Source organism: Mustelus asterias, chromosome 13, assembly GCF_964213995.1.
Source record: "Mustelus asterias chromosome 13, sMusAst1.hap1.1, whole genome shotgun sequence".
Taxonomy (NCBI): domain Eukaryota; kingdom Metazoa; phylum Chordata; class Chondrichthyes; order Carcharhiniformes; family Triakidae; genus Mustelus; species Mustelus asterias.
Window position 1 is genome coordinate 105,175,728 of NC_135813.1, and position 25,415 is coordinate 105,201,142.

The 25,415-nt window shown below is 43.0% G+C and overlaps 1 protein-coding gene across 1 annotated transcript in view; it reads right to left on the reverse strand.

Annotated features, from left to right (window-relative positions):
- Nucleotides 1–25,415, reverse strand: part of LOC144502968 (cytosolic arginine sensor for mTORC1 subunit 2-like) — a 64,350-nt gene that overhangs the window by 34,928 nt on the left and 4,007 nt on the right. Inside the window, exon 2 of the mRNA XM_078227416.1 lies at nt 19,216–19,286. Coding sequence (XP_078083542.1) covers nt 19,216–19,286 — 71 coding nt within the window. The remainder of the gene's footprint in view (nt 1–19,215; nt 19,287–25,415) is intronic.

The following is a 25,415-nucleotide window of genomic DNA, read 5'->3' on the forward strand; positions in this document are numbered from 1 at the left end:
TCAGATCAGCCATGATCTTATTGAATGGCGGGGCAGGCTCAAGGGGCTAGATGGCCTACTCCTGCTCCTATTTCTTATGTTCTAAGTCACAAGGTTCCCACTCCAGGATTCAAGCACAAAAATCAAGGCCAACATTACGTTACAGCTAGTTCGAGACACCACACTCTAGAAAGGCTGTGACAGTATTAAAGGGGGTGCAGAAAAGATTCACAAGAATGGTTGGCCCTTGAGATGAGGAACTTATATGGATTGACTGGAGAAGCTCAGGCCATTCTCCTTGGAGAAGAGAAGAGGAGAATTGGCCATCATCATGGCCAATGCGGAGGGGCACTGGGCAAACTAGGGAAAAACCTTTGTTGGCAGAAGGATTTGAGAACCAGATGACGCTGATTTAAGAAAGGTAACAATGACACGATGGAAAACCTCCTCACACCCAAGCAGTTGGGAATACTGAGTGTGCGGTGAGGCAGATTCAATAGAAAATTGGATAATTACATGAAGGGGAATGTGCAAGGATAGACAGAGGAGTGGGACTAGGCAAGTTGTTGATTGAGAGCCAGCACAGATACGATGGGCCAAGTGGTGTCCTGTGTTGCAAGCATTCCATGAAGCTATGTGATGCATGTATTTTGAGTTTTCCTTAAAAGTTTTCAACAAACTGGTTTAATTAAAATAAACAGTTTGGAGCCTTCGTGCAAGCAACACAAAGCCCACAGTCAAAATAAAATGGACTGGGGAGAACAAAGAACAAGAACAAAGAACAATACAGCACAGGAACAGGCCCTTCGGCCCTCCAAGCCCGCGCTGCTCCCCGGTCCAGGATTGAATCCTGAATCCAGGATCCCCGCCCAATTTTCCAGCCTATCTCCATCCTAATATCCTATCCACCGAGCTGTCCCTCACAGCTACGATGCTTTGTTCATCAGAGAAGGAAGGGAGGAAAAAGGAAATACTTTTATTTTAAAAGTCTTTCACGCAAAATTGGCATCACTAGCTAGGCAAGCATTTATTGCCCATCCCTAATTGCCCTAGAGATGGTGGTGAGCCTTCTTGAGCCAGTGCAGTCCACGTGCCACCTATTGCCTAGGCTAAGGGCTGTATTACTTCCTAACAATGCAAGGATGCCACGTTTTTGGCATCTAGAAGCCAAAGCTTAGTGTCTTCCACTAGCTCAGGATGTCCTGAGATGCTTTATAGTCAAGTAAATACTTTTGTGCTGCCATCACTTGTTGTAACAGGAAACATGGCAGCCAATTTGTACATAACCAGGCCCCACAAGCAACAATAAAGTAAGTGGAAAGGTCATCTGCTTTTAAAGTCTTAGTTTGAGGGATATAGCCTGGATGTCTTGCTTTTCTTCAAATACTGTCAGGTGTTCTGCTACGTAACTTGAGAGGGCAGACATTACATGTCTCAAACAGACAGAATCTTCAACAATGCATCATTCCCCTCAGTACGGCATCCAAAGGTTGTACTTTCTGAAATGGGGCTCGAAACCACAGGTCAGAGTGTGGCCATTGAGCTGTGGTTGACATGGAATGGGACACTCGGCCACACCACTGGGAATGGGGAAAGGCAGGGTCCATACATTATTTCAAACAGGGGGCGGTGGGTATGACTGAGTTGCAGGCGGCTATCCGGTGTAACGTGCCAATTGTCCAACTGACAGGTGACAATGAGGCTGCCGGACTTTTTGAGGCCTTGACTTCGGCTGCGTTGGAAAAGAAAGTTGCAGAGCGCCAAAGTGGAAAGTGCTGAGGATCAGCAAGGAGAGAGTGGACGACAGAGGGAGAGAGCGAGAGAGTGAACATGAGCGAAAAGAATACATGAGAAAGAAAAAGAGATGGTATAATCACAATCACCGCGAGGATGGAATGCAGACAGACACCTGAATTGTCATAGAGCCTACAGGCTCTATGACAATTCAGGTGTCTGTCTGCATTCCATCCTCGCGGTGATGTCCTTTCCACTTACCTCCAGTCCCACAAACATACCTTTGCTGGGCCTCTTTTCTATCACCCATGGAATTGATTACGACAATATCGCTTACTCCAATTAATTCTTTCCTAAAATATGTCCAAAATGGTGTCACAGGCCCCCCCCCAATTTTCACACTAGAGTCTAAAACAGGCAGGTGATTCACATGCAGCAGCAAAGCCCATCATTTGAATTAACACAACAGTAAAAAACAGGCAAGAAAAGAAGTTCAGGAATTGTGCTTGGTACCAGTGCGATGGGTATAAATGAACGCATTGAACCTTCTCCCCTTTGACTTCCAAATTGCTCACAGCTTGCTTGAAAGTAACACTTCACACGTGCATCAAACTTAAACACCTTCCACCACCGTCTATTTCCTCTACACTCAAAATTAGAAACGTTCACATTTTATATTTCTCATTTTTCAAGAAGTGCTACATTTTACAGAAGTAGGTTTTATGCCCACTAGACAAGTACATGGAATAGATTCTAAATCAGCCTGAAGCTGGAAGAACTCGCAATGTTAAGTCTCTGTGACTTTCTTTACTTTCATACTCAACACTTCTGTAATCAATCCTGATAAAAAACTGACTTTAATTTCGAGCCAGTGTTTAAGATGCAATAAATGTGTCAAAAAAAAAAGCAATTTCTGGCAGAGGGCCACAGATTTCAGGTGTCCCACTCAAAGAACAAAACAGCACAGGAACAGGCCCTTCGGCCCTCCAAGCCCGTGCCGCTCCCTGGTCCAAACAAGACCATTCTTTTGTATCCCTCCATTCCCACTCCGTTCACATGGCTATCTAGATAAGTCTTAAACGTTCCCAGTGTGTCCGCCTCCATCACCTTGCCTGGCAGCGCATTCCAGGCCCCCACCACCCTCTGTGTGAAATATGTCCTTCTGATATCTGTGTTAAACCTCCCCCACCTTCACCTTGAACCTGTGACCCCTCGTGAACATCACCACCGACCTGGGGAAAAGCTTCCCACCGTTCACCCTATCTATGCCTTTCATAATTTTATACACCTCTATTAAGTCTCCCCTCATCCTCCGTCTTTCCAGGGAGAACAACCCCAGTTTACCCAATCTCTCCTCATAACTAAGCCCTTCCAAAACAGGCAACATCCTGGTAAACCTCCTCTGTACTCTCTCCAAAGCCTCCACGTCCTTCTGGTAGTGTGGTGACCAGAACTGGGCGCAGTATTCCAAATGCGTCCAAACCAACGTTCTATACAACTGCAACATCAGACCCCAACTTTTATACTCTATGCCCCGTCCTATAAAGGCAAGCATGCCATATGCCTTCTTCACCACCTTCTCCACCTACTCCCCCACCGTTCCTATGTGAAGCAAACACTCAATGCTGGGTAAAACCAGGCTCGCTCACAATCATACGGCTGACACTTGCTGTGACGGCATTAATCACAGAAATTCAATAAATGACCCGCACTTCATTTCCCACAGCACCAACAGTTCAAGTCGGCACATCTTGGCAACCACTTAACGAAGGCACAGCCAGTGACATACTGCTATGGTGTTAAAAGCTGGTGAAATTACAGCAGCATGGTAAATATTCAAGATAGAGATACGGTGACAGGTCAGTCTCCAGCCACATACAGCAATTTTTTCTTCTAAATTGGTTTTCTTTCAAAGAACAAAAAGAACAAAGAAAATTGTAGCACAGGAACAGGCCCTTTGGCCCTCCAAGCCTGCACTGACTATGCTACCTGTCTGAACTAAAACTCCCTACCCTTCCTGGGACCATATCTCTCTATTCCCATCCTGTTCATGTATCTGTCAAGACGCCCCTTAAAAGTCACAATCGTATCTGCTTCCACTACCTCCCCCGGCAGCGAGTTCCAGGCACCCACCACCCTCTGTGTAAAAAACATGCCTTGTACATCTTCTTTAAAAAACTTGCCCCTCGCACCTTAAACCTGTGCCCCCTAGTAATTGACTCTTTCATCCTGGAAAAAAGCTTCTGACTATCCACTATTCAAGGAATCTGGATCTATATGTGGTATGCATGGTTTAATTGGTAGAGAACACACATTTCCCTCACCACCCCCTCCAGTTAAAAGAACAGGATCAAGTATTTTGAAGTGAAACATGGTACATACGAAGTGCAACAATCACTGTATTCAATGAGTGCACAGAATCTAATATTAAAGAAAACCCATTTGCCTCCAAAAGAAGAGAATTTGCATTTATTAGCGAACAATAGTAGTTTATCACTCTTTCGGCCTTCATGATGCTACATAAAAGTGATTTGTGGTTGGGTTTCATTATTCATATCATTACTCTGTTTCTAAACAGTGTTTTGGCAAATCCTTTGCATCAAGGGAAGCCTACATTACTGCTGCACAGAACACTCACAGGCTTCTGTTATTGAGAAACAGCATTTTGTGGGAAAATTGCAAATGATTTTTTTCTTGGAAACGAAGTTGACAGATTTCATCAAGTTTCTATACATTTCATTAATGCCACCAAATGCACACTCGCCTTTTAAACACCAGTTCAGGCTGGTGACTCCCTTTTCTCCTTGTGGCAAGAAGTAAATGTGCAACTGAATAAAGTATTTTGTTTTGGACAAGAAAATTGTGACGAAACCCAACCACAAATCACTTTTATGTAGCATCATGAAGGCTGAAGGAGTGATAACACACTATTGTTCACTAATGTCTACACAGAATGAGGAATGTCAAACTAGCACAGGTTAAATTTCTATTAATTCTGAAGAGCATGTCCAATTAGGAATGTTATTCAGGCAACTTTACAAATGTTGATGCATCTTAATGCATTAGTATGCCCATAGTTTCACAAAATAATAGCACACATGTTCACACATAGCAAATAGTCTATGCATCTTTCAGTCATGCAGAATCAGAGTGCAAACACCAACGGGAAACAGAAGACATAGAAACTTAAAAAAACAGGGACAGGCAAGATTATATTTGCAACTCGATACCACACTTGGCCACCTCAACAATGACTAGTTTGAGAACTTTTCTACAAAATAAAAGGATATGCTATAACAAACACTTGCTGTTTAATAATATCTCAGTGCCAATGAAGTGAGAAGGAAATGCGAAAGCTGATACTGTCGCAATTGACTATAACATTTTTTTTTTAAACTGGCTCCTTCAGATTCCACCATTCTAGAACAGTGGCGGGCAACCCTGAGACCCAGGGCCACATGCGGCCCATGGGACATTTTGTTGATCATTGCCCAGGTGTGCTTTGACCTGAACAGGCTCCGGAGTGTGGCAACTAGGGGAATTTCACAGTAGCTTCATTGTAGTGTTAAAGCAAGCTTTACTTGTGACCAATAAATAAACTTTACTTTACATGCAGGGTTGCCACATTCAGCTGATTTCCATCTGCATAGATATTTTTCTACTGGTATGACGGAATTAATATGCACACAAAGCAAGGGCGAGTGAAGTGAGGTGTATATGATTGCTCACAACATTCACTGTGAGAGCCGTGCGCTCTCTCTGTGCCCAAAGTGCAAATATTTATTTTGTTTTTACCATTTGAAGTTGATAGTTCTGAATGATTAGATATTTTCCATAACTTATGAAATATTCAGTCTGTATTCAATCTTATTCATGGAGTCATAGCTGGCAAACAAGCCTGATTTCAATGATGCAGTGCACTGAGGTGAAGGAGGGCCATTCGCACAGCCCACTCGCCGGCCTAGGTTGCCCATCACTGTTCGAGAGCCAACTTCCAGAACTTAAAAAGCTGAAAAGGCTTCAAAAAGCCTGCAGCCCCACAAAACCCAAAGAGTCAACAAAGAAAAATGAACCACTGTGAAATATGTTTACAACCAAGGACATTGCCGCAGGCAACTGAAATTATTTACTGTCCTTTTCACTGCACTGTATTTCAGGACTTTATATAAATCAGTTTGTTTTACTGTGAAAGCTGAAACCAAACGACCTCTGTCAGGTTTGTACCATTGTCAATCCTCCTCCAATAGCATCTCTTTACATTAAGACATCGGGCATTTCGGAAATTGAACTGCAGGTGTATGGATAAATACTTTCAAACTTCCCTTTAACAACTAAACTTCAACATTAGTAGAAACATATTCCAAATCTTTGATGCAGAAGATTAATGTAGAGGACCAACAATTTAAAAAGTATTAGTTAAGATCATACAGGAAAACCTGAATGAGAGAACAGTTAATGCTCCCGTTTTGAACAAAAATGAAAATCAAACTCAAGATTGTACCGAATTAGGAGTCTGAGAGAAAAGTCAATTCCTTATATTGTGGCACCAAATAGATAGATCATCTTTCCCCATCATTGCTGGGTCAATGTCCTGGAACTCCCTACCTAACTGCATTACAAGTTTAAAATTTTAAAGTTCATTTATTAGTGTCACAAGTAGGCTTACGTTAACACTGCAATGAAATTACTGTGAAAATCCCCTAGTCGCCACACTCCGGCACCTGCTCAGGTACACCGAGGGAGAATTTAGCATGGCCAATGCACCTAACCAGCACGTTTTTCGGACTGTGGGAGGAAACTGGAGCACCTGGAGGAAACCCACGCAGACATGGGGAGAACATGCGGACTCCGAAAGACAGTGACCCAAACCAGGAATCGAACCCGGGTCCCTGGCACTGTGGGGCTAACCACTGTGTCACCGTGCTGCCCAAATAGCACAGAATACCCACATCTCACAGGCTACAGCTCACCACCACCTTCAAAAGGGCAACGAGAGATGGACAATAATTCCTGGCCTTGTCAGCAACACCCACATTCTATGGATGAATAAAAAATAATCCTCAAAATTGAACGAAAAAAAATCATTCACCTGCAACACAGGATCATTGGCTGACATCGCACTGTTTTTTTCCATTTATAAACACAAGTTGTTCAAGTTCCATGTACTCAGACACTGTTCTACAAAACTATGTCTTGCATCAGTAACAAGCTATACCAAAGGTCCTGTCCCTTTAGCTAAAACTTAACAGAATAAAACCACAGGCTGCCAAAGCCAATTAACCTTGCCTTCATCAGAAGACTGTTAAGAACCAATAGTGTTCAGTTAAACAAGTATTGCTGTAGTTTCACAAAAGGTCTGTGTTATAGGTCAAAGAAAGTTGGCTTATTTACAAGGTTAAGCAATGGCTTTTTAAAAAATCACAATCATTTAACAGTTTTATGGGGTTGATCTTTTCAAATCTACATAATTCTTTATTATTCATAATTCTTCAGTATTCACAAAGGAGAGGGACATGTTGACTGGTAGTGTCTCAGAAAGATGTGTTGACCCGTTCGAAAAAATCTCAATTACAAGGGAGGAAGTGTTAGGTTTTTTAGGAAACATTAAGACAGACAAATCCCCAGGGCTGGATGGCATCTATCCTAGACTCCTCAGGGAGGCGAGAGATGCAATTGCTGGGCCTCTAACAGAAATCTTTGTCTCTTCGCTGGACACAGGTGAGGTCCCAGAGGATTGGAGGATAGCAAATGTGGTCCCGTTATTTAAGAAGGGTAGCAAGGATAACCCGGGTAATTATAGGCCGGTGAGCTTGACGTCCGTGGTAGGGAAGTTGTTGGAGAAGATTCTTAGAGATAGGATATATGCGCATTTAGAACTGAATAATCTCGTTAGTGATAGACAGCATGGTTTTGTACGAGGGAGGTCATGCCTCACAAATTTGGTTGAGTTTTTTGAGGAGGTGACAAAAACGATTGACGAAGGAAGGGCCATGGATGTAGTCTATATGGATTTTAGTAAAGCGTTTGACAAGGTCCCTCATGGCAGGCTGGTGCAAAATGTTAAATCTCACCGGATAAAAGGTGAGCTAGCAAGATGGGTGGAGAACTGGCTTAGCCATAGAAGACAGAGGGTAGCAGTGGAGGGGTCTTTTTCCAGTTGGTGGTCTGTGACTAGTGGTGTTCACAGTAAGGAGTCTAACAACACCAGGTTAAAGTCCAACAGGTTTATTTGGTAGCAAACGCCACTAGCTTTCAGATGGAGTGGAAAATGGAAAAAAAACAGATTTCCACTCCATCTGACGAAGGAGCAGCGCTCCGAAAGCTAGTGGCGCTTGCTACCAAATAAACCTGTTGGACTTTAACCTGGTGTTGTGAGACTCCTTACTGTGTTCACCCCAGTCCAACACCAGCATTTCCACATCATGACTAGTGGTATTCCGCAGGGCTCTGTACTGGGACCTCTGCTGTTTGTGATATATACAAATGATTTGGAGGAAGATGTAGCTGGTGTGATCAGTAAGTTTGCAGACAACATGAAGATTGCTGGAGTTGCGGATAGTGATGAACATTGTCAGAGAATACAGCAGGATATAGATAGGCTGGAACATTGGGCTGAGAAATGGCAGATGGAATTTAATCCAGATAAATGCGAAGTGATGCATTTTGGTAGATCTAACGTAAGGGGGAGCTATACAATAAATGGCAGAACCATCAGGAGTATAGACACACAGAGGAACCTGGGTGTACAAGTCCACAGATCCTTAAGGGTGACAGCACAGGTGGAGAGGGTGGTCAAGAAGGCATATGGCATGCTTGCCTTCGTTGGACGGGGCATAGAATATAAAAGTTGGCATATGATGTTGCAGCTGTATAGAACGATGGTTAGGCCACATTTGGAATACTGCATCCAGTTCTGGTCACCACACTACCAGAAGGACGTGGAGGCTTTGGAGAGAGTACAGAGAAGGTTTACCAGGATGTTGCCTGGTATGGAGGGTCTCAGCTATGAGGAGAGATTGGGTAAACTGGGGTTGTTCTCCCTGGAAAGACGGAGGATGAGGGGCGACCTAATAGAGCTGTGTAAAAATTATGAAGGGCATAGATAAGAGTGAACAGTGGGAAGCTTTTTCCCAGGTTGGAGGTGACGAACACAAGGGGTCACGGGTTCAAGGTGAGGGGGGCAAGGTTCAACACAGATGTCAGGGGGACGGATTTTTACACAGAGGGTGGTGGGGGCCTGGAATGCACTCCCAAGGAAGGCGATTGAGGCGGACACGCTGGGATCGTTTAAGACCTATCTAGATAACCACATGAACAGACTGGGAATAGAGGGATACAAAAGAATGGTCTAGTGGGCACATGAGCTGCGCAGGCTTGGAGGGCCGAAGGGCCTGTTCCTGTGCTGTATTGTTCTTTGTTCTTATCATTTAGGTTTAAACTTTTGTTTTACATTCAATGAGGGGCGATCCTCATCTGTGGTACATCAGCATGAGAAAAGGTAATATGGAAGGAAATCTGCCAGCCTTACCTGGTGTGGCCTAAATGTGACTGCAGATCTGTGGTAATATGATTGACTCTTAAAATCATAGAATTCCTACAGCGCAGGAGGCTGCCCACTTCCCATGAAAGAATGTGTCACGTGGTAACTCAAGGACGCTTCTCCTGCCCTGGACAACCATATGTGCAAGAGATGTTGGGAAGGAATTCAACTAACTTGGCAGGGAGTGAGAATTGGTTTCTCCTTCCTAATGATTCATTGAAAGTGAAAAAGCGATTGGGAAAGATACTAGACTAAGAAGAAATAGTAAAGTAGTATGTCAAGTCAAACTAAGACAGAATACAACATGGTCTAAATTAGTTCGACAGCACAGATATGCAAATACACAGAGTGGTAAATAAGGTTAGTGAGCTAAGATCAAGGGTGCTCTATAAGGACAAGCTGTTGCTGTAGTGACCAGGCAACATCATCATTATGTAAAAAGGTCAATATTTTCAAGGGAGCTTAGAAACAAACCACTATATTTTTATCTTTAAGAAGGGGCGGCATGGTAGCACAGTGGTTAACACTTCTGCTTCACAGCTCCAGGGGCCTAGGTTCGATTTCCGGCTTGGGTCACTGTCTGTGCGGAGTTTGCACATTCTCCTCGTGTCTGCGTGGGTTTCCTCCGGGTGCTCCGGTTTCCTCCCACAGTCCAAAGATGTGCGGGTTAGGTTGATTGGCCATGCTAAAATTGCCCCTTAGTGTCCTGAGATGTGTAGGTTAGAGGGATTAGTGGGTAAAATATGTAGGGATATGGGGGTAGGGCCTGGGTGGGATTGTGGTCGGTGCAGACTCGATGGGCCAAATGGCCTCTTTCTGCACTGTAGGGTTTCTACGATTTGGATTTCTCTCTTCAGGTTTCAATGTTGCTCCAGTATGTTTTCACCAACGTGGGGGGAAGAAACGGTGGATATAATCAACAGATAAATTACTAACCTATGTAGCTACTTGCTTCTACTGTTCATAATTTGGGTTAGTCTTGAAGCGTCAGCATTTTAGGGAACTCAATTTGTCTGATTATTGATGCTTCTTTAAGCCAACATGTGCTTCCATAAGAAACTTCCGTGGACAAGAATGCAACAGCTGCTGGAATGTGAACACTTTCATCTGTAATTCAGCTAAGAATCAAAGGGGTTAAGCAAGTACTGCACCAATCATTGTATTTGGAATTCATCCAGTGACATAGCTGCAACACAGGATATTTAATTCCCTCAGATTCCCGTGGCCCACTGGACTCCACCAAGTATAATCATGCCCCAAGTTAATAAATGACTGTCTAATAAAGAGACTCTACCAAGAAATTATATTTCTCAATTATCCTAATTGGCAGTTAAAAAAATCAGAATCCTGCTCAACAAACCATGAATCAAATTTCTCCAATAAATCATTCAACAATACTGATAGCTGGGACAAGACGATTATTTACCCAATTAGCTACTAGTCTACATAATGTGGAATCATTCACACAACTAATTGTACTTTTTAAGTGGAATCAATGTTATTGTCATGCTCTAAATCCCCCCACACCATGACCAGAATGAAGCTAGTTGACATGGATTTAAAGAGTAATCATTACAGAAAGGCCACTGCCTGCATTTAAGGGGGTGAATTTTATCACACATTATTGAAGAGTAAATCAAACAGCAACTTGCAGAAATCAGGAAGCTGCTGCTCAGGTTCCTCAGCTCCTTCAGAAGATTCATTATCTCATCAAGAGACTCGGAATTCAAATACATGCAAAGTGGGGATAATTAAGTGATGACTACTCACGATACTTACAAAAATTGTGAAGTGTTTGTCCATTCAAGTAGGATTAATTTTCTTATGGCTTAGTTTTGAAATCTCAATTACTGACAACTTCTTCAGCACTGAAAATTAACTTTTACAAGTGTGGAGTTCCATTCTTGCATCAGCTTTTTTTTTAAAAAAAGAGAATCATCTTTCCTTTGCATTTTGTACTTGATTTGACAAGAATCAAATATCCTAACTGATACTTCCTAATTCAGACTCTACACTGTTCAAAGATTCTTCAAACCTTGGCTAAGGACGCACTGTTGTTGCCGGTGCAGAGATCCCAGATCCCCTCGAGAGCCCTGCACTATTTAGGATTTCTAATTATGGCAACGAGTGGCAGAGTTCCTAAACTGTGGCACTGCATGCGAAACATCGCCCCAGGGGGAGGGGTTACATGGGAGAATGATGGAACCTCTCGCATGTCCCTCCACCCACACTCTTCCTTGCATGTCCTATTTTCATAACAACTTGTTACAATACACATTAAATTAGGAACTGTAGACCCTTAGTCACTGGCATTGATGACACTATGGGCCCGATTGTACCATTTTCATTCTAAGTGCTGAATCTGGGTGCAATGCAGATCCAACTTGGAAATCTGCTTTCAGGCGCCCCCATATGCACTCAGCCCGAAAAAAAAATCATGGGTCCCATTCGCGCTGTGGGTGGGGCTTAGCGCGGCCAAAATGATCGGAGCTCTGAACTGCGCATGCGCAGTTAGAAAAAAATTTGAAAAAGCGCACCCGTGTCAGATCGCTCCTGGGCCACAGAAAGCGGCCTGGGAGCGATGGACCCCGCAGACATCACTGTCCCCCTTATCCACCCCCACCACCCCAATACCTGGACTGATTGTGACCCCTTTACCAACCCCACCGCTACCCAGACCAATCGCGACTCCCTGCCCCCCTCCCCCCCCCCACCGATCGCCCGCAGAGTGGCAGCGGACCCCCCCCACCCCAAGAGATACATCTTACCCGCCTCCCCCCAGGTAACGATCTGGCCTCAAACCCCCCCCCCCCCCCCCCCGCCAGAGAATGGTCTGGCCTCACTCACCACCAGACATCTGACCCGCCTCCTCCTCCCTCCCCACCAGACAACGATCAGCCCTCCCCCCCCCCCGTCCCCACCAGAGATACATTTGACCCACCTCCTCCTCCCCCCGCCCCCCCAAACCAGAGAATGATCTGACCTGCCTCCCTCCTTCCCCCCCCACCGCTGATCTGAATCAGAGAGCCGTTGGAAGCTCTGAACATGCTCTTCAGCAGCTGGAGCGCCCGATTCAGACTTTTATTTAGCAGGTCCATTACGGCGCGGTTCCGGATTGGCAAACGCCACGGTAAAGGGGGAAATGCTGATAAAGTTGGGCGGGCAGTTCATTAATTCAATTTAACTGAATGCAAAGCAGATCGCCGCCATTCCCGGGTTTCGGTAAAGTGGCAATCTGTGCGGACGCGGATCGCGTTAATGGCCTCACACCCGACTTTACCACGTTATCGTGCCCATGCAATGGTAAAATCGGACCCTACGTCAAATTAAATGAAAAGGATCTTCAGAGATCACTGGCAGCATTTGATCAGGTTTAAACCTTTTTTAGTAAATGGAGCTGCTACTTCCTTTGTTAAGATAGTTTAAAATTAAGTCTACTACTGATCAGACATTTCAGGAAGTGGTGGTGTATGGTCACGTATCTGCTGGGGTGTGTACTCGGTTAATATGTCAATGAAATTGAATTTCGTTGACCAAGACTTTCTCCATTGCAGTCTATCATTCAAACTGCTAGCGCTGAATTAAAAAAAAATTTTTTTTGGAAGAATTCAAATTACATTTGAAAACAGAGAAAATCTTGACTTATTTTCACCAACTTCACAGGCTGACTGATCTGGTCTCTTTGTAGAATTGATTCTTTTTATTAAGTGTGCACCAATCCCATTTTAAATCTAAAACACTTGACTAAGAAAGACAACATCATTAAAATGTGAAATGTTTTATTCCAAAAATGTTAACACTTTGAAGAAGCTAAATATTCAAAGCGACTGCGTAAAGCAATCCTATTTTTAGATGTGGTGGATGTTAAGTACAATAGGCTGCAAAATGTGTTGCTGTTTACAGGTACAGTGATTACAAAACTATTTTTAAAAATGCAAAATATCCAATTCAATGGAAGAAGTGGAAGATGATGTGATGGACGGATGAAAGTGGCAAATCTGTTCCAGAGTGGGATTCTAATGATGATGCCATAGCCAAAATGACTCAATTAAACCTATAAACTCTCCCTCAGATGCCAAAAACACTTAATTTGATGGTTTTAAAATGGTTAAAAGTTATGGTACAACTATTAATTCAATAAAATAGCATCCACTCAGTTCACACAATCTCCATTCTTGTGCTAACGCATTGACTGAATGAGGTCCTGACCCCAACCAACCCTTCAAAATGGCAAAAACAAACTTACTGGTCAGTTTGTCAACACCATGTCCTTCTCTTTAATTCCTCATAAGAACTTCTTAAATGATGGCGCAGTGGTTAGCATTGCTGCCTCACAGTGCCAGGGACCCAGGTTCAATTCCAGCCTGGAGTCACTGTCTGTTGGAGTTTGCACTTTCTCCCCGTGTCTGCGTGGGTTTCCTCCAGGTGCTCCAACTTCCTCCCACAGTCCAAAGATGTGTGAGTTAGGTTGATTATCCATGCTAAATTGACCCTAGTGTCAGGGGGATTAGCAGGGGAAATGAGGGTTGTGGGAATAGGGCCTGGGTGAGATAGTGGTCAGTACATACTCGATGGGCTGAATACCCTCCTTCTGTACTGTAGTGACTCTAAAGCCTAAATTAACAATTTGAAGACTGCTCCAATATCCGAAAAAGCTTTTCCAGCAACTTCCTTGCACTCAGGATACATGACAATAAACTATGATAGAAAATTCCTTTATTACTGCTAGGCTGCATCTTATTGTTTCAGAAGGTCCTGACATTTGGACAGCAGTAGTGAAAGAAACCTTCCAAATTTCAGTGACATGCAAGTCTTCCCTATATTTAGATCACCAGCAGTGACTCCGCACACTCATACCACAGAAAATAAAAATCAGCATAAGTTTATTTTTGACATGCTCGTCACCTCAGATTCTTAATTTTAATGAGACATCATAGAAAAGATGTTCTTAAGATGCACTTTCACAACCTTCATTAATTAACACAAAAGATATTTATTAATAAGAATTGTACAGCAGCCACATGGCTGTAGCTAGCTCCCAAAAAGTGTCTCTGCCCAGGAGGCTCGCTCACCCTGGGGTGATTCCACACAACAGGCCTGCTTGGTTACCCAGGCCTGGTCACCCTTACTGTGTGTTGCCCTGAGACAATCACCAATTCCTTCCCCCTTTAGGTCCTTCACACAATAACTCATTCACTCAGTCCTAAATACCAACAAAGTATTTATGTACCAGTTGGACAATTATAATTCAACTATTTGGGGAGGTTTTCTGTTCCTTCTAGAGTGATGAAGTTCTGTTGTCTGAGACACTTCTGCAAACATTAATCGATATTAACAGTATCTGCAATAATGGGTGCCTCTTGTAGCACAGGCGATTCATCACAATTTGCTTCCATGGAGACATCAGTTATGTCGATAACAGGTACTTTGGTGTTTATGGGCTCAAAAATATTTTCTTGATGGCAACACTGCTGGAGCATCTCTCTACTCGGTCCATGTTTATATATGATCTGTCCCTCTATGTCCACTTGGTCCAAGTGTGGTCCAGTCTTGGACAATAATTCGGGGATCCAACTTAATCCACTACCCATGTTTCACACATATACAACTTCATTTACCATAAATGATAGTACAACACAATGTGAATCATGGCTTGCTTTCTGATTATTTTGGTTGGCTTCTACCCTCTCTGGCAAATTTGGAAACATGAGGCTCAGTCAATTCTGAGACAATGTTTCATTAGCAGTTTTGCTGGCAGAACCCCCATTGTTGCGTGTGGTGTGGTACACTAACCAAGGAGGAATCGTGAGCTTTGGCTACCAAGGTTCCTCTTGACAGTTACTCGAGGCAATGACTTGAAAGTTTGGACTCAACTAATCCATCTGATGCTAGATGAGAAGGCGAAATTCCAATGCGTTTAACACCGTTGAAAGTGGCGACGTTATGAAACTCAGCACTTGATGACTTCAGGTAATCTACGAGTTGAAAACCATTGGCGTAATCTTTCGATCCTCACCTCAAAAATGTCCATCCGTTTAGAGTGTGTATCAATCACGAACAAAAACATTGGGCCTAGGAATGGACCAACATAGTTTATATGGACCTGTATCCGTGGCTGGCCAGGCCATTCCCAAGGGTGCAGTGAGGATGTAGCAGGCAACTTTTGTTCCAGTTGGCACTGTTGACAGTGCTTGACTAGATTCTCAATGTCAGCATCAATACCAGGCCACCTAGCAAGCATCTTCATCTTAGAGATGCCAGGATGGAATTGTTATGTAATGCTATGGAATTCAATTAGCACTCTCTGCCTGGTACAGGAACAACTGTGGATCTGGAGTCACATGTAGGCCAGACCAGGTAAGGATGGCAGATTTCCTTCCCCAAAGGACATTAGTGAACCAGATGGGCTTTTACGACAATCATAGTCATCATTTAGACTATTTTTTAAATTCAGATTTTTATTGAATTCAAATTTCACCACCTGCCATGGGGGAATTTGAACCTGGGTCTCTGAATGACTAGTCCAGTGACAATACCACTACACCACCACTTCCCCTGTTGAGATAACCCATTCTGGGGCATACTTTTTTTTTCAGACTTTGATTAAAACACGATGCTCACAGCTGTCAGGCCAGAGGCAGTGTTAGAATAATTTCTCACCACCAGATGTAAAGATGCACTTTGACAGACTTCATTAATGAACACAAAAGGTATTTATTAATAAGAATTATACAGCAGCCGCATGGCTGCAGCTAGTTCCCATCATGTCGCTGCCTGGGAGGCTCTCTCACCATGGGGTGATTCCACATCCTCAGTCCCGATTGGTCACCCAGGCCATGTGACCCTTACTCTGCTCTGTTGCCCTTAAAGCGACAATCACCACACATGGGAACTGACAAAGGCTCATTTGGAAGCTTTTCATGCTTTCATCCATTTTCTTGCCATTGATTCTCTCCTTCTTGGGGTCCTCCAGGCAAACCATTCCGGTAGCTGGTGAGACATTGCCAGCACCACTCAAGGCACAAAGAAGTGTGTGCGCTGACCTACATTTTCTCATTTTAAAAATCTTCAGTGAATTCTTCAGGTCATTACAATGAGAAATATCACTGCTGGCAATATTTTTCTTCAATATGAAGAAACTCGTGTGATTTTGTTTCTTTAATTTCCCCTACTGCGCAAACACTTTTCTTCAAAAAGGTGCAAATTCCAACTGATGTGTGGATTCATTCCAGCTGGCAACTCTCCAGTAGTTTACTCAGCCAGACAGAGGGTGAGGCTGGACAAGAGAATGCAAGCAGGCCATTCAGTCAAGAAACAGACCATAAACAATGGCCGGAACTTTACCACCTCACCCGCCACGGAATCGGAGTGGGCGAGGGTCCGACAATGGAAATCTCCTTTGACCTCAGGTGGGAATTTCTGGTCTCATTAGAACGAAGCCGTAAAATCCCGCCCAATGTGCCCATATGTGCACAGTTTTCAACACAGACCACCATCAGGTAAAAGGAACCCTCTGTGTTTCCCCATTCCTCACCAATACAGCAAAGTGTAGATATTATAGTGATAATACCAGTCACAGTGCTCGGTCTGCCGTTCTGCTGGAGAGCAGGGATGAATCCAGCATCTTCTTGGCTCTATTGCTTTGCAATACACGAGGTTGCAAAGGAAGCTAAATTTCCTCTTCTTTAAAAACAGACTCCCCTTCCTGCACAACCCAAATACTCCTTCCTGTGATGGAGTTTAAAACAACCCAACCCTCCAAATAAGGGCAGCACCATCTGAGAAGGTGAGAAACAGAAAGCCTTAGTTAAAATAAATTAAATCTGAATTGGTGTCAAGAGTGTCAATACTTCAAAATAATATACAATTTGATGTTTTACAAAAAAAGAACAATTGCGTAACACACCTGGGCTTTGCACTGATTTTTCAGTGTAAAAAGGTGCATGTTCTGTTTGAGATTTTCAGGGATTAGGGTCAGTGCACATGGCCAACAGCTCACTTGTCCAGTATGTGCCAAAACTTTACAGCAGTGAACTCAAAGTTCATTTTTAAATGTTAATTCCAATAAAGAATACTTGGAGCTGGTCAGTTCTGTAACTTGCAAATGAACAGTTGAATCTTACCGAACTAGAAAAAGAGATACGCAATACAATTTGAGAATTTATTTGGACAGAAGTATTGAATTGATTTGTTATTGCCACATGTATTGGGATCTAGTGAAAGTATTGTATCTTGTAGTCATTGATGCTAAGTTAATAGTTGAAGTACTGATGAAGGTATATTCCAGGGTGGCAGTGGTTAGCACTGCTGCCTCACAGTGCCAGAGACCCGGTTCGATTCCTGGCTTGAGTCACTGTCTGTGTGGAGTTTGCACATTCTCACCGTCTCAGTGTGGGTTTCCTCCCACAGTCCAAAGATGTGTGGGTTAGGTGATTGGCCATACTAAATTGCCCCTTAATGTCAGGGGGACTAGCTAAGGTAAATGCAGAGGGTTATGGGGCTGGGCCTGTGTGGGATTGTGGTCAGTACAGACTCAATGGGCCAAATGGCCTCCTTCTGCACCTAGGATTCTATGATTCTAACTGGACGAATATGTGACGAGGAACAGAATCCAGTGCCCTTCAATCAAAGTTAGACTACAGGAACATGATAGATTTTGAGCTATTGCCACCTCAGAAATGCTACAACAAAGAGCCATGGGTGAATAACATAACGCTTAGAAGTAAATGGGTACTTGAATTTTTGCTCAATTCATTTTACGGATCTGGAAGAAAGACTGCAGAACATTTCCTTGGGAGATTAAACACATTCAAAAGTTATCTGCGGTCTGCAAAGGGAATCAGCTTGATCAAGTGACCGATCTTTTCTCATCTTAGTGGAAGGTTTAAGAATAAGGAAATAGGATTTCATTAAAAAACAAAAACATCAGAGCTTCAGAGCCAAAACAGCACAAAGGGAGCCATTCGGCCCATTGAGTCTATATTAAATTGCTGTTGAGCAATCCAATTAGTCCCATTCCCCCGCGCTGCTCCCAAAGCTCCACAAGTCTATTTCCGTCAAGTAGCGATCCAGTATGTTAAATATTTTAGCATAATTTTGTTTCGGACTGACTTTTAAGATAGGTGCTGCATGGATGCATTTTGTAGAAATTGACTTTACCACTTTATTTGAGTATAGAGTTTAAAGTGAAACTTTAGCTTCGTGGGAGCATCCATACAAGTCCAATTTTAGGATTCACACACACCATCTGGCTAGCACTTTTAGTATGCTAATATGTTCTGCTTCATTGTTGGAGGTACTACCTTTCTGATAAGGCAATAAACCAAGACCTCTTCTGGCTATTCAAATAAATATAAAATATCTCATACTACATTGAATAGGAGCAGGTGGTTCTGTCAAGGTCCTCAACCAACATCCAAGCAGTTTAACTGGTCCTTCATCATGACACTAAGATCAGTAGGACCTTAGTGTCAGAAATTAATAGCCATGTTGCTCAACAAAATGATGCTAGACCACACTCCAAACAGTAATTAACTGACTACACTTTGCAATTTACTGAGGTGTTGTACAAATCCTTATTTAAACTTTGTTCATTCTTGGATTGGCCATCATGTAAACATTTCCCTGTATTATAAATGCAATTGTTAACCCATTTAAAACATGTCAACAAATGAATTAAAACAGGGCACAGCGCAGCACGTTAATCAATGTCCTGGATGGGAAAATTATACAGGTATCTAGGATAGCTTAACAAGCTTATTAAAGTAATGCATAGAGGAACCAAACTAACTAGTACTAAATATTGCAAAGGTAAATGAAATCCATTGTTGTTGAGTTTAATTGTCATCTGTAATAAAATATCCTACTGCAGGATTGCTACAGCATTGTAACTGAGGCAGGTGAACAAACGTTCAACATTGTGGAGAGAGAGGTGCTTTTTTTCAAGCAAAATAACATTGTACCTTTAAATCCCTCCTCGTCCAATACCAGCGTGTAGTCATCAGGCATTTCAGTCAGGCTGAAAAACTTACACCTGCAGAAGCAGAAGATAGGGATATTAGCATATTACAATGCATAATTCAGGATGCCACCTAGCTGAATGGAGAGAAAAGAAATGGGCAGTTGTTCATTTCAATTATCAAGATAATTTTATCAGTCAGCACCAAGAGAGCTGAGGCAGAAGAAAAGCTCCCCAGTCACTTGTTTCTATAGTACAGGAACATTGTCTTAATATATCAGCTGATTCCAGTGTGTGCTTAAGAACAATCAACAGTATTATATAGTACCTTAATAAAAACACACACTCTCATTCCTCAACTAAGCAATGATTCTGGAACCTGCACCAAGAAGCACGTCAGTGAAATTGTAGCAAGTTCACATCGCTGGTAAAATTAACAACATAAAATCAAATTCAAAGAATATCTTGAGATTGGTGCTGCACTATTAACTCGCCTCAATCTTGCGTTGGATTCCATTTCAAAATGAACCCAGTTTAGAAATCTTTGCAACAAAATGTTTCAAGTTGCCTTTAAAAAGCCACCTTCAATTTTTAGAAGTTACTAATTTAGGAGGTAATGTAAAAGTCGGAGTTAACATTGCACTGCAGTGAACATTTAGTATTAACTGTGTTATCAGGCTATTTTTGTTAAATAGGCATTTTTGTTTAAAAAGTAAATCTAACATTACTTCAACCTCTAACACACCAGTCTCTAGTACTGCCTGCCTCAACCCACATGCTTTTGGTATCTCCAGATGCAACTATTCCAAGCTCTCCCAGCCTACCATCTTCCCCTCTTCAAAAGCAGGAGCTCATCCAAGTTTTGCTGCCCATATCCTTTACTGCCAAATCCTGTTCATTCATTTCACCAGTGCTCACCAAATCCTACGGGCGGCACGGTGGCACAGTGGTTAGCGCTGCTGCCTCACAGTGGTTAGCACTGCTGCCTCACAGTGGTAGGGACCTGGATTCAATTCCTGGCTTGGGTCACTGTCTGTGCGGAGTCTGCACGTTCTCCCCGTGTCTGCGTGGGTTTCCTCCAGGTACTCCGGTTTCCTCCCATAGTCTGAAAGACATGCTGGTTAGGTGCATTGGCCATGCTAAATTCTCCCTCAGTGTACCCGAACAGGCACCGGAGTGTGACAAATAGGGGATTTTCACAGTAACTTCATTGCAGTGTTAAGGTAAGCCTACTTGTGACACTAATAAATAAACTTTACATTAACTCCTGGCCTGCCCAATGCTTCGATTTTAAAATTAACATCCTCACGTTCAAATCCTTCCATGGTTTTGCCCGCTCTCTCTCTGCCAGGTTTCCCCAGGTACTTATGGAACCACCACCCAAGGATCTGCTGTCCTCCAATTCTGGTTTTGCATGCATCTTCCTCTTCCTTCATCTCACTCCAGAATTGCCACCCAAAGCTACCTGTCCCCCATTAGAACATTATGAAATCTACCTCTTTAACCAAGGTTAAATCATATATCTCATTGTTTAGTTGTGTCAACATGTTTCTGATCACACTGGTGAAGTGCTTTGGGATTTTGTACCATATTAAAAGGCACTATATAAATGTGAATAGTTACTGTTGAAGGTGGAACCTTAATATAACAAAATTATAGATCAAGCCAAAGATTTGCTGCAGTAGACACTGGAAATGAAAACAGAAAATGCAGGAAATACACAGGTCAGGATGTGTTGCCAGAGAAACAGCTTTAACATTTTGGGTTCACAAAAGCAAAATACCACGGATGATGGAGATCTGAAATGAAAACAAAGTGCTGGAAGAACTCAGCAGGTCTGACAGCATCTGTGGAGAGAGAAACAAAGTTAACAGTGAGTCCAATATAACTCTCCATCGGAACTGATGAGTCATACTGGACACAAAACAAACGCAGTTTCTCTCTCCACAGATGCTGCCAGACCTGCTGATCTTTTCCAGCTATCTCCATGGTCTTGCCACAGGATAAGCTATTGAAGTCCCCACAATATCAATTAAAAATCACTGAACTGATAAGAACTTGCCCTTTAATGATATTAGTCTTGTTGTAAAGATCTTTGGAAATGTTACATCTCAGATGTAACTGGGTTTTCAATGGGGTTCATAATTACCACTGCACAATGTCTCAGGCCCCAAAAAAAATTTTATATTTGCAGTTTGTTAAATTTTCCTGATAGAATAAAAATTCCTACATGTTAAAAGAATGTTTTCCAAGATTTAGTGATTCAGTTTCCACCTTAATCCCAGGCTCATTTATTTCACTGTCAAATGTATTTAAAACCAAGTGCATTCACATTCTGGTTTGCTGTCCGTGAGAATATTTCAATATGACTGGCCGCTTACCCTGTGTGATGACTACCATTGTTGTTGGATCCAATGATCCCCTTGCCTTGGTACCAGATTAAACTGGCATCAGGAAGAGAGGAAATCCACACCACAGGGATCACTGGATCCGAGAGGGAAGCTTTCTTTAAAGGACAGTGGCAAACAGCAGCACGTCACCGCTGACTGTGAAACCCAGAGCAATATCTGGCACTACATGTGACACAAATGCTGGCCGGTAATGACCATTCTGGACAAGAGCAGCTCCACTCTGTCTAACCAGGAATGGCTAATGAAAAGTAACGTTCCATTTATGACAAACAGAACTTTGACAGATGAACGATCCTTCACCAACTAAATATTTAATCCAAGATAAAAATTCAAAGTCACGGTGGAGTCCAGTGTTACCACAGTAACCATGAAAAGGTGTTCTTTCACATTCTGATCTTAAAATTGCCCTGTTCAACACGCAAGTGTTAATTGCTCTGTCAATACGCATGTGTTATTCCATTACATTTTCAGGAACAGTGAACTCAAGAGGAACTCAGAATAATGCGATAAAAACACTTTCAAGTGTTATAAGTGGACAAGCACTTCCTGTAGCTCGCAGGGAGGTGCGACTTGGCAAGTTTCTTATGTTGCTCTGGAATATATTTCAGCCTGCCACAGAGTGGCTTGTTCCCAAGGTACTGGGTGGCACACTGATGTAATACTTAGCCTATCATATCCAGTATCTCAAATGGTATGAGAAGCTAGGTGGAGGGAGGAGGATTACAGAGTTAGGGCTTGTATGTAAAAAAAGTACAGCATCAATGTAAGTATGTTTGAGTCAACAACCTGCAGTCATAAAGTGCCTTTAACAGAATAAAATAGCCCAGCGTGCTTCACAGGAGTACAAAACATTAAACGGATTAATTTGCTGTAAATGCTAATAAACTAACCACTCAAACACCCTTCATGTTTCTCCCCATGATTACAAGAAAATCAAAGCAAAAACATTTATGTGTCCAAATATATGGCCCATTGCAGAACAAAAAGCCATTTGCGTGAAGTACCATGTTCACAGCCTAAAATGGTGTCGAGGGAATTTGGCTGGTTCAAACCAATGCATTATGGTCTCTGTTGTACTTAGAGAATGGTGATCATCTGGGTATGGCTGAAAATATCCTAAATCACCCAAGTAAATTGTGCTATGCGACAATTATCAAGTAAACAGGCATATCAAATAATCTGCTGTATAATTCCCTTCATTGTCCTTGCATGATTAAAACCACAAAATGTATAATACACGCAACAAAATGAACACAAATGACACCTTCACTGACAATAATCGAGGCAGGCCTTAGCTAGAACTAATGAATAAACCTTTCACCCTGGATTACTAAGAAAGCAGAATAACACAGATGCTGGAAACACTCGGCAGGTCGAGAGAGAGTGGGAGAGCAGTCGAGAGAGTGAGAGAGAGAGAGAGAGAAACAGTTAACGGGCAGAATCGTGAGCCCGCAATCTCCATCTGCAGAAATGGCAATGGGGGCTCAAGAGCCAGCGAGACCCAGAAATCACGATGATAATCGATTTTCACTGCCCCTCGCCAGCGGCAAAATCACATTCACGCTCATAATGGCCGTGAAGCTGATTTCGATACACTTAAATATAATTAAATATTCTCCCGATCATATACTAACCCCTGGACATATTTTCATACCTTGCCAATGTGACGTTACGCCAGCGTGGTTTACAACAGGTTCACCCAGCTGTGAACCTGTCATGGGATACCCCCAGGAGCGTAAAGGTGACTATAGCCCCTGGGGGGGGGGTTTGGGGGAAGAGAGACATGGCCATGCAATGCCCTGGCCATATCCGCTGGCAGTGCTCCCTGACACAGGGTTAGCACTTTTGAATGGACTTACCTCACATTAAGTTGATCTTTCTCTACGTCCTAGCCATGACTGTAACACAACATTCTGCACTCTCTCCTTTCCTTCTCTATGGCTGTACAGCGTGCAAGAAACAATACTTTTCACTATGTTAATACATGTGACAATAGTAAATCAAATAATAAATCAAATCAAAACAAGGAGGGCTGAGCCAGGGGGCAGTGCCAAGGGCAGACCCTAGTGAGGTCTACATGGTGGGGGGGTGCCAGCACTGACGGATTTGGGGGCTGGAGGGAGCCCCTGAGAGATCTCAGTGCAGCTAGGCTTTGCTAATGTGTTTAAGCCACACCCCTCAAAATGACATCATGAGACACACCACTGTTTTGTTTTGGGACAGAGTGGGTAAGAGGATCTGGAGAGAAAACTAGCCTGTTTCTCTGAAGAAAACACATCATTGGCCAGTCAAATTCTGGTAAGATCGCCCCCATCATTTCAGGATTGTGTCAAGGTGAAAGGTCAAACCTGAAACTCTGCTTAGCTCGCCACAAAACTCTGCCCGACCAACTGCGTGTTTCCAACATTTTCTGCTCGATCAGGCTAGTGGCTGATTTTTACAGTTGGATCAGAAATTTAAATTAACTTGCACCTTTTCTTCACCAATAGCACTGCAATAGTGTTTGTTATTGTAGAGTCACTATTGATGTTGTCATGCCTAACTTAAGGACTTAAATATTCTTAACTTCCCTCCCTACTCAAATAATCTTTTAAATTAACTCTTTCTCTGCTGTTGTTTGTGCATGAACACATTTTAAAAGGGATATATACACATCTATTACTGCCATGCCTAAAATGATCAAATGGGTAGCACGGTGGCTAGCACTGCTGCCTCACAGCGCAAGGGACCCATGCGCTATTCTGGCCTTGGGCAATTATGTGGAGTTTGCATGTTCTCCCCATATCTGCGGGGGTTTCCTCTGGGTGCTCCAATTTCCTCCCACAGTCCAAAAATGTGCGGATTAGGTGGATTAATCATGGTAAATGCATAGGGTTAAGGGAATAAGGTGGGGTTTGGGCCTGGGTGAGATGCTCTTTCAGAGAGAATCAGTGTAGACTCGATGGGCCAAGTCGCCTCCTTCTGCACCTATTCTATACCACAGGTCTGACAAAATATTTAGTTAAACCTGAAAGAGACGCTCAACTTGCCCTACAGAGCTTTCAACAATAGTCACAAAAAGTGCAAGTTGTGGATCAATGTACACAGGCACAAAATGATGAAAAGGTGAAGAAAAAGCCTGAAAGAAAATGAGGCAGACTGTGCATTGTTTCACAGAGTGCAGAAGATGAAGATCAGGAAGACACTTCCTCCTTCTAGGGCTGGAGGCCTAAGCCTCCTTTGCATATATCACACACTTAAGAGTGCAAGGACTCTACAAGAGAACAAACTTCCATAGAATCATAGAAATCCTACAGTACAGAAAGAGGCCATTCGGCCCATCGAGTCTGCACCGACCACAATCCCACCCACGCCCTACCCCCATATATTTTACCCACTAATCTATGCATCCCAGGACACTAAGGGACAATTTTAACATAGCCAATCAACCTATCCCGCACATCTTTGGATTGTGGGAGGAAACCGGAGCTCCCGGAGGAAACCCACGCAGACACGAGGAGAATGTGCAAACTCCACACAGACAGTGACCCATGCCGGGAATCGAACCTAGGTCCCTGGAGCTGTGAAGCAGCAGTGCTAACCACTGTGCTACCGTGCCGCCCACTTACGTAGCACATTTTAATGATCTCAGAATATTCTAAAGTGACTTACAACCAATTACTTGCTTTTGTTTGAAGTGTAGGGTGATATTGAAACATAGAGCAAAAGAACAGCAGCCAATTTGCACACAGGAAGGCTGTACAAACAGCAATGAGAGAAATCATCAGGTGATAGGATCATTTAGAACCTTAAA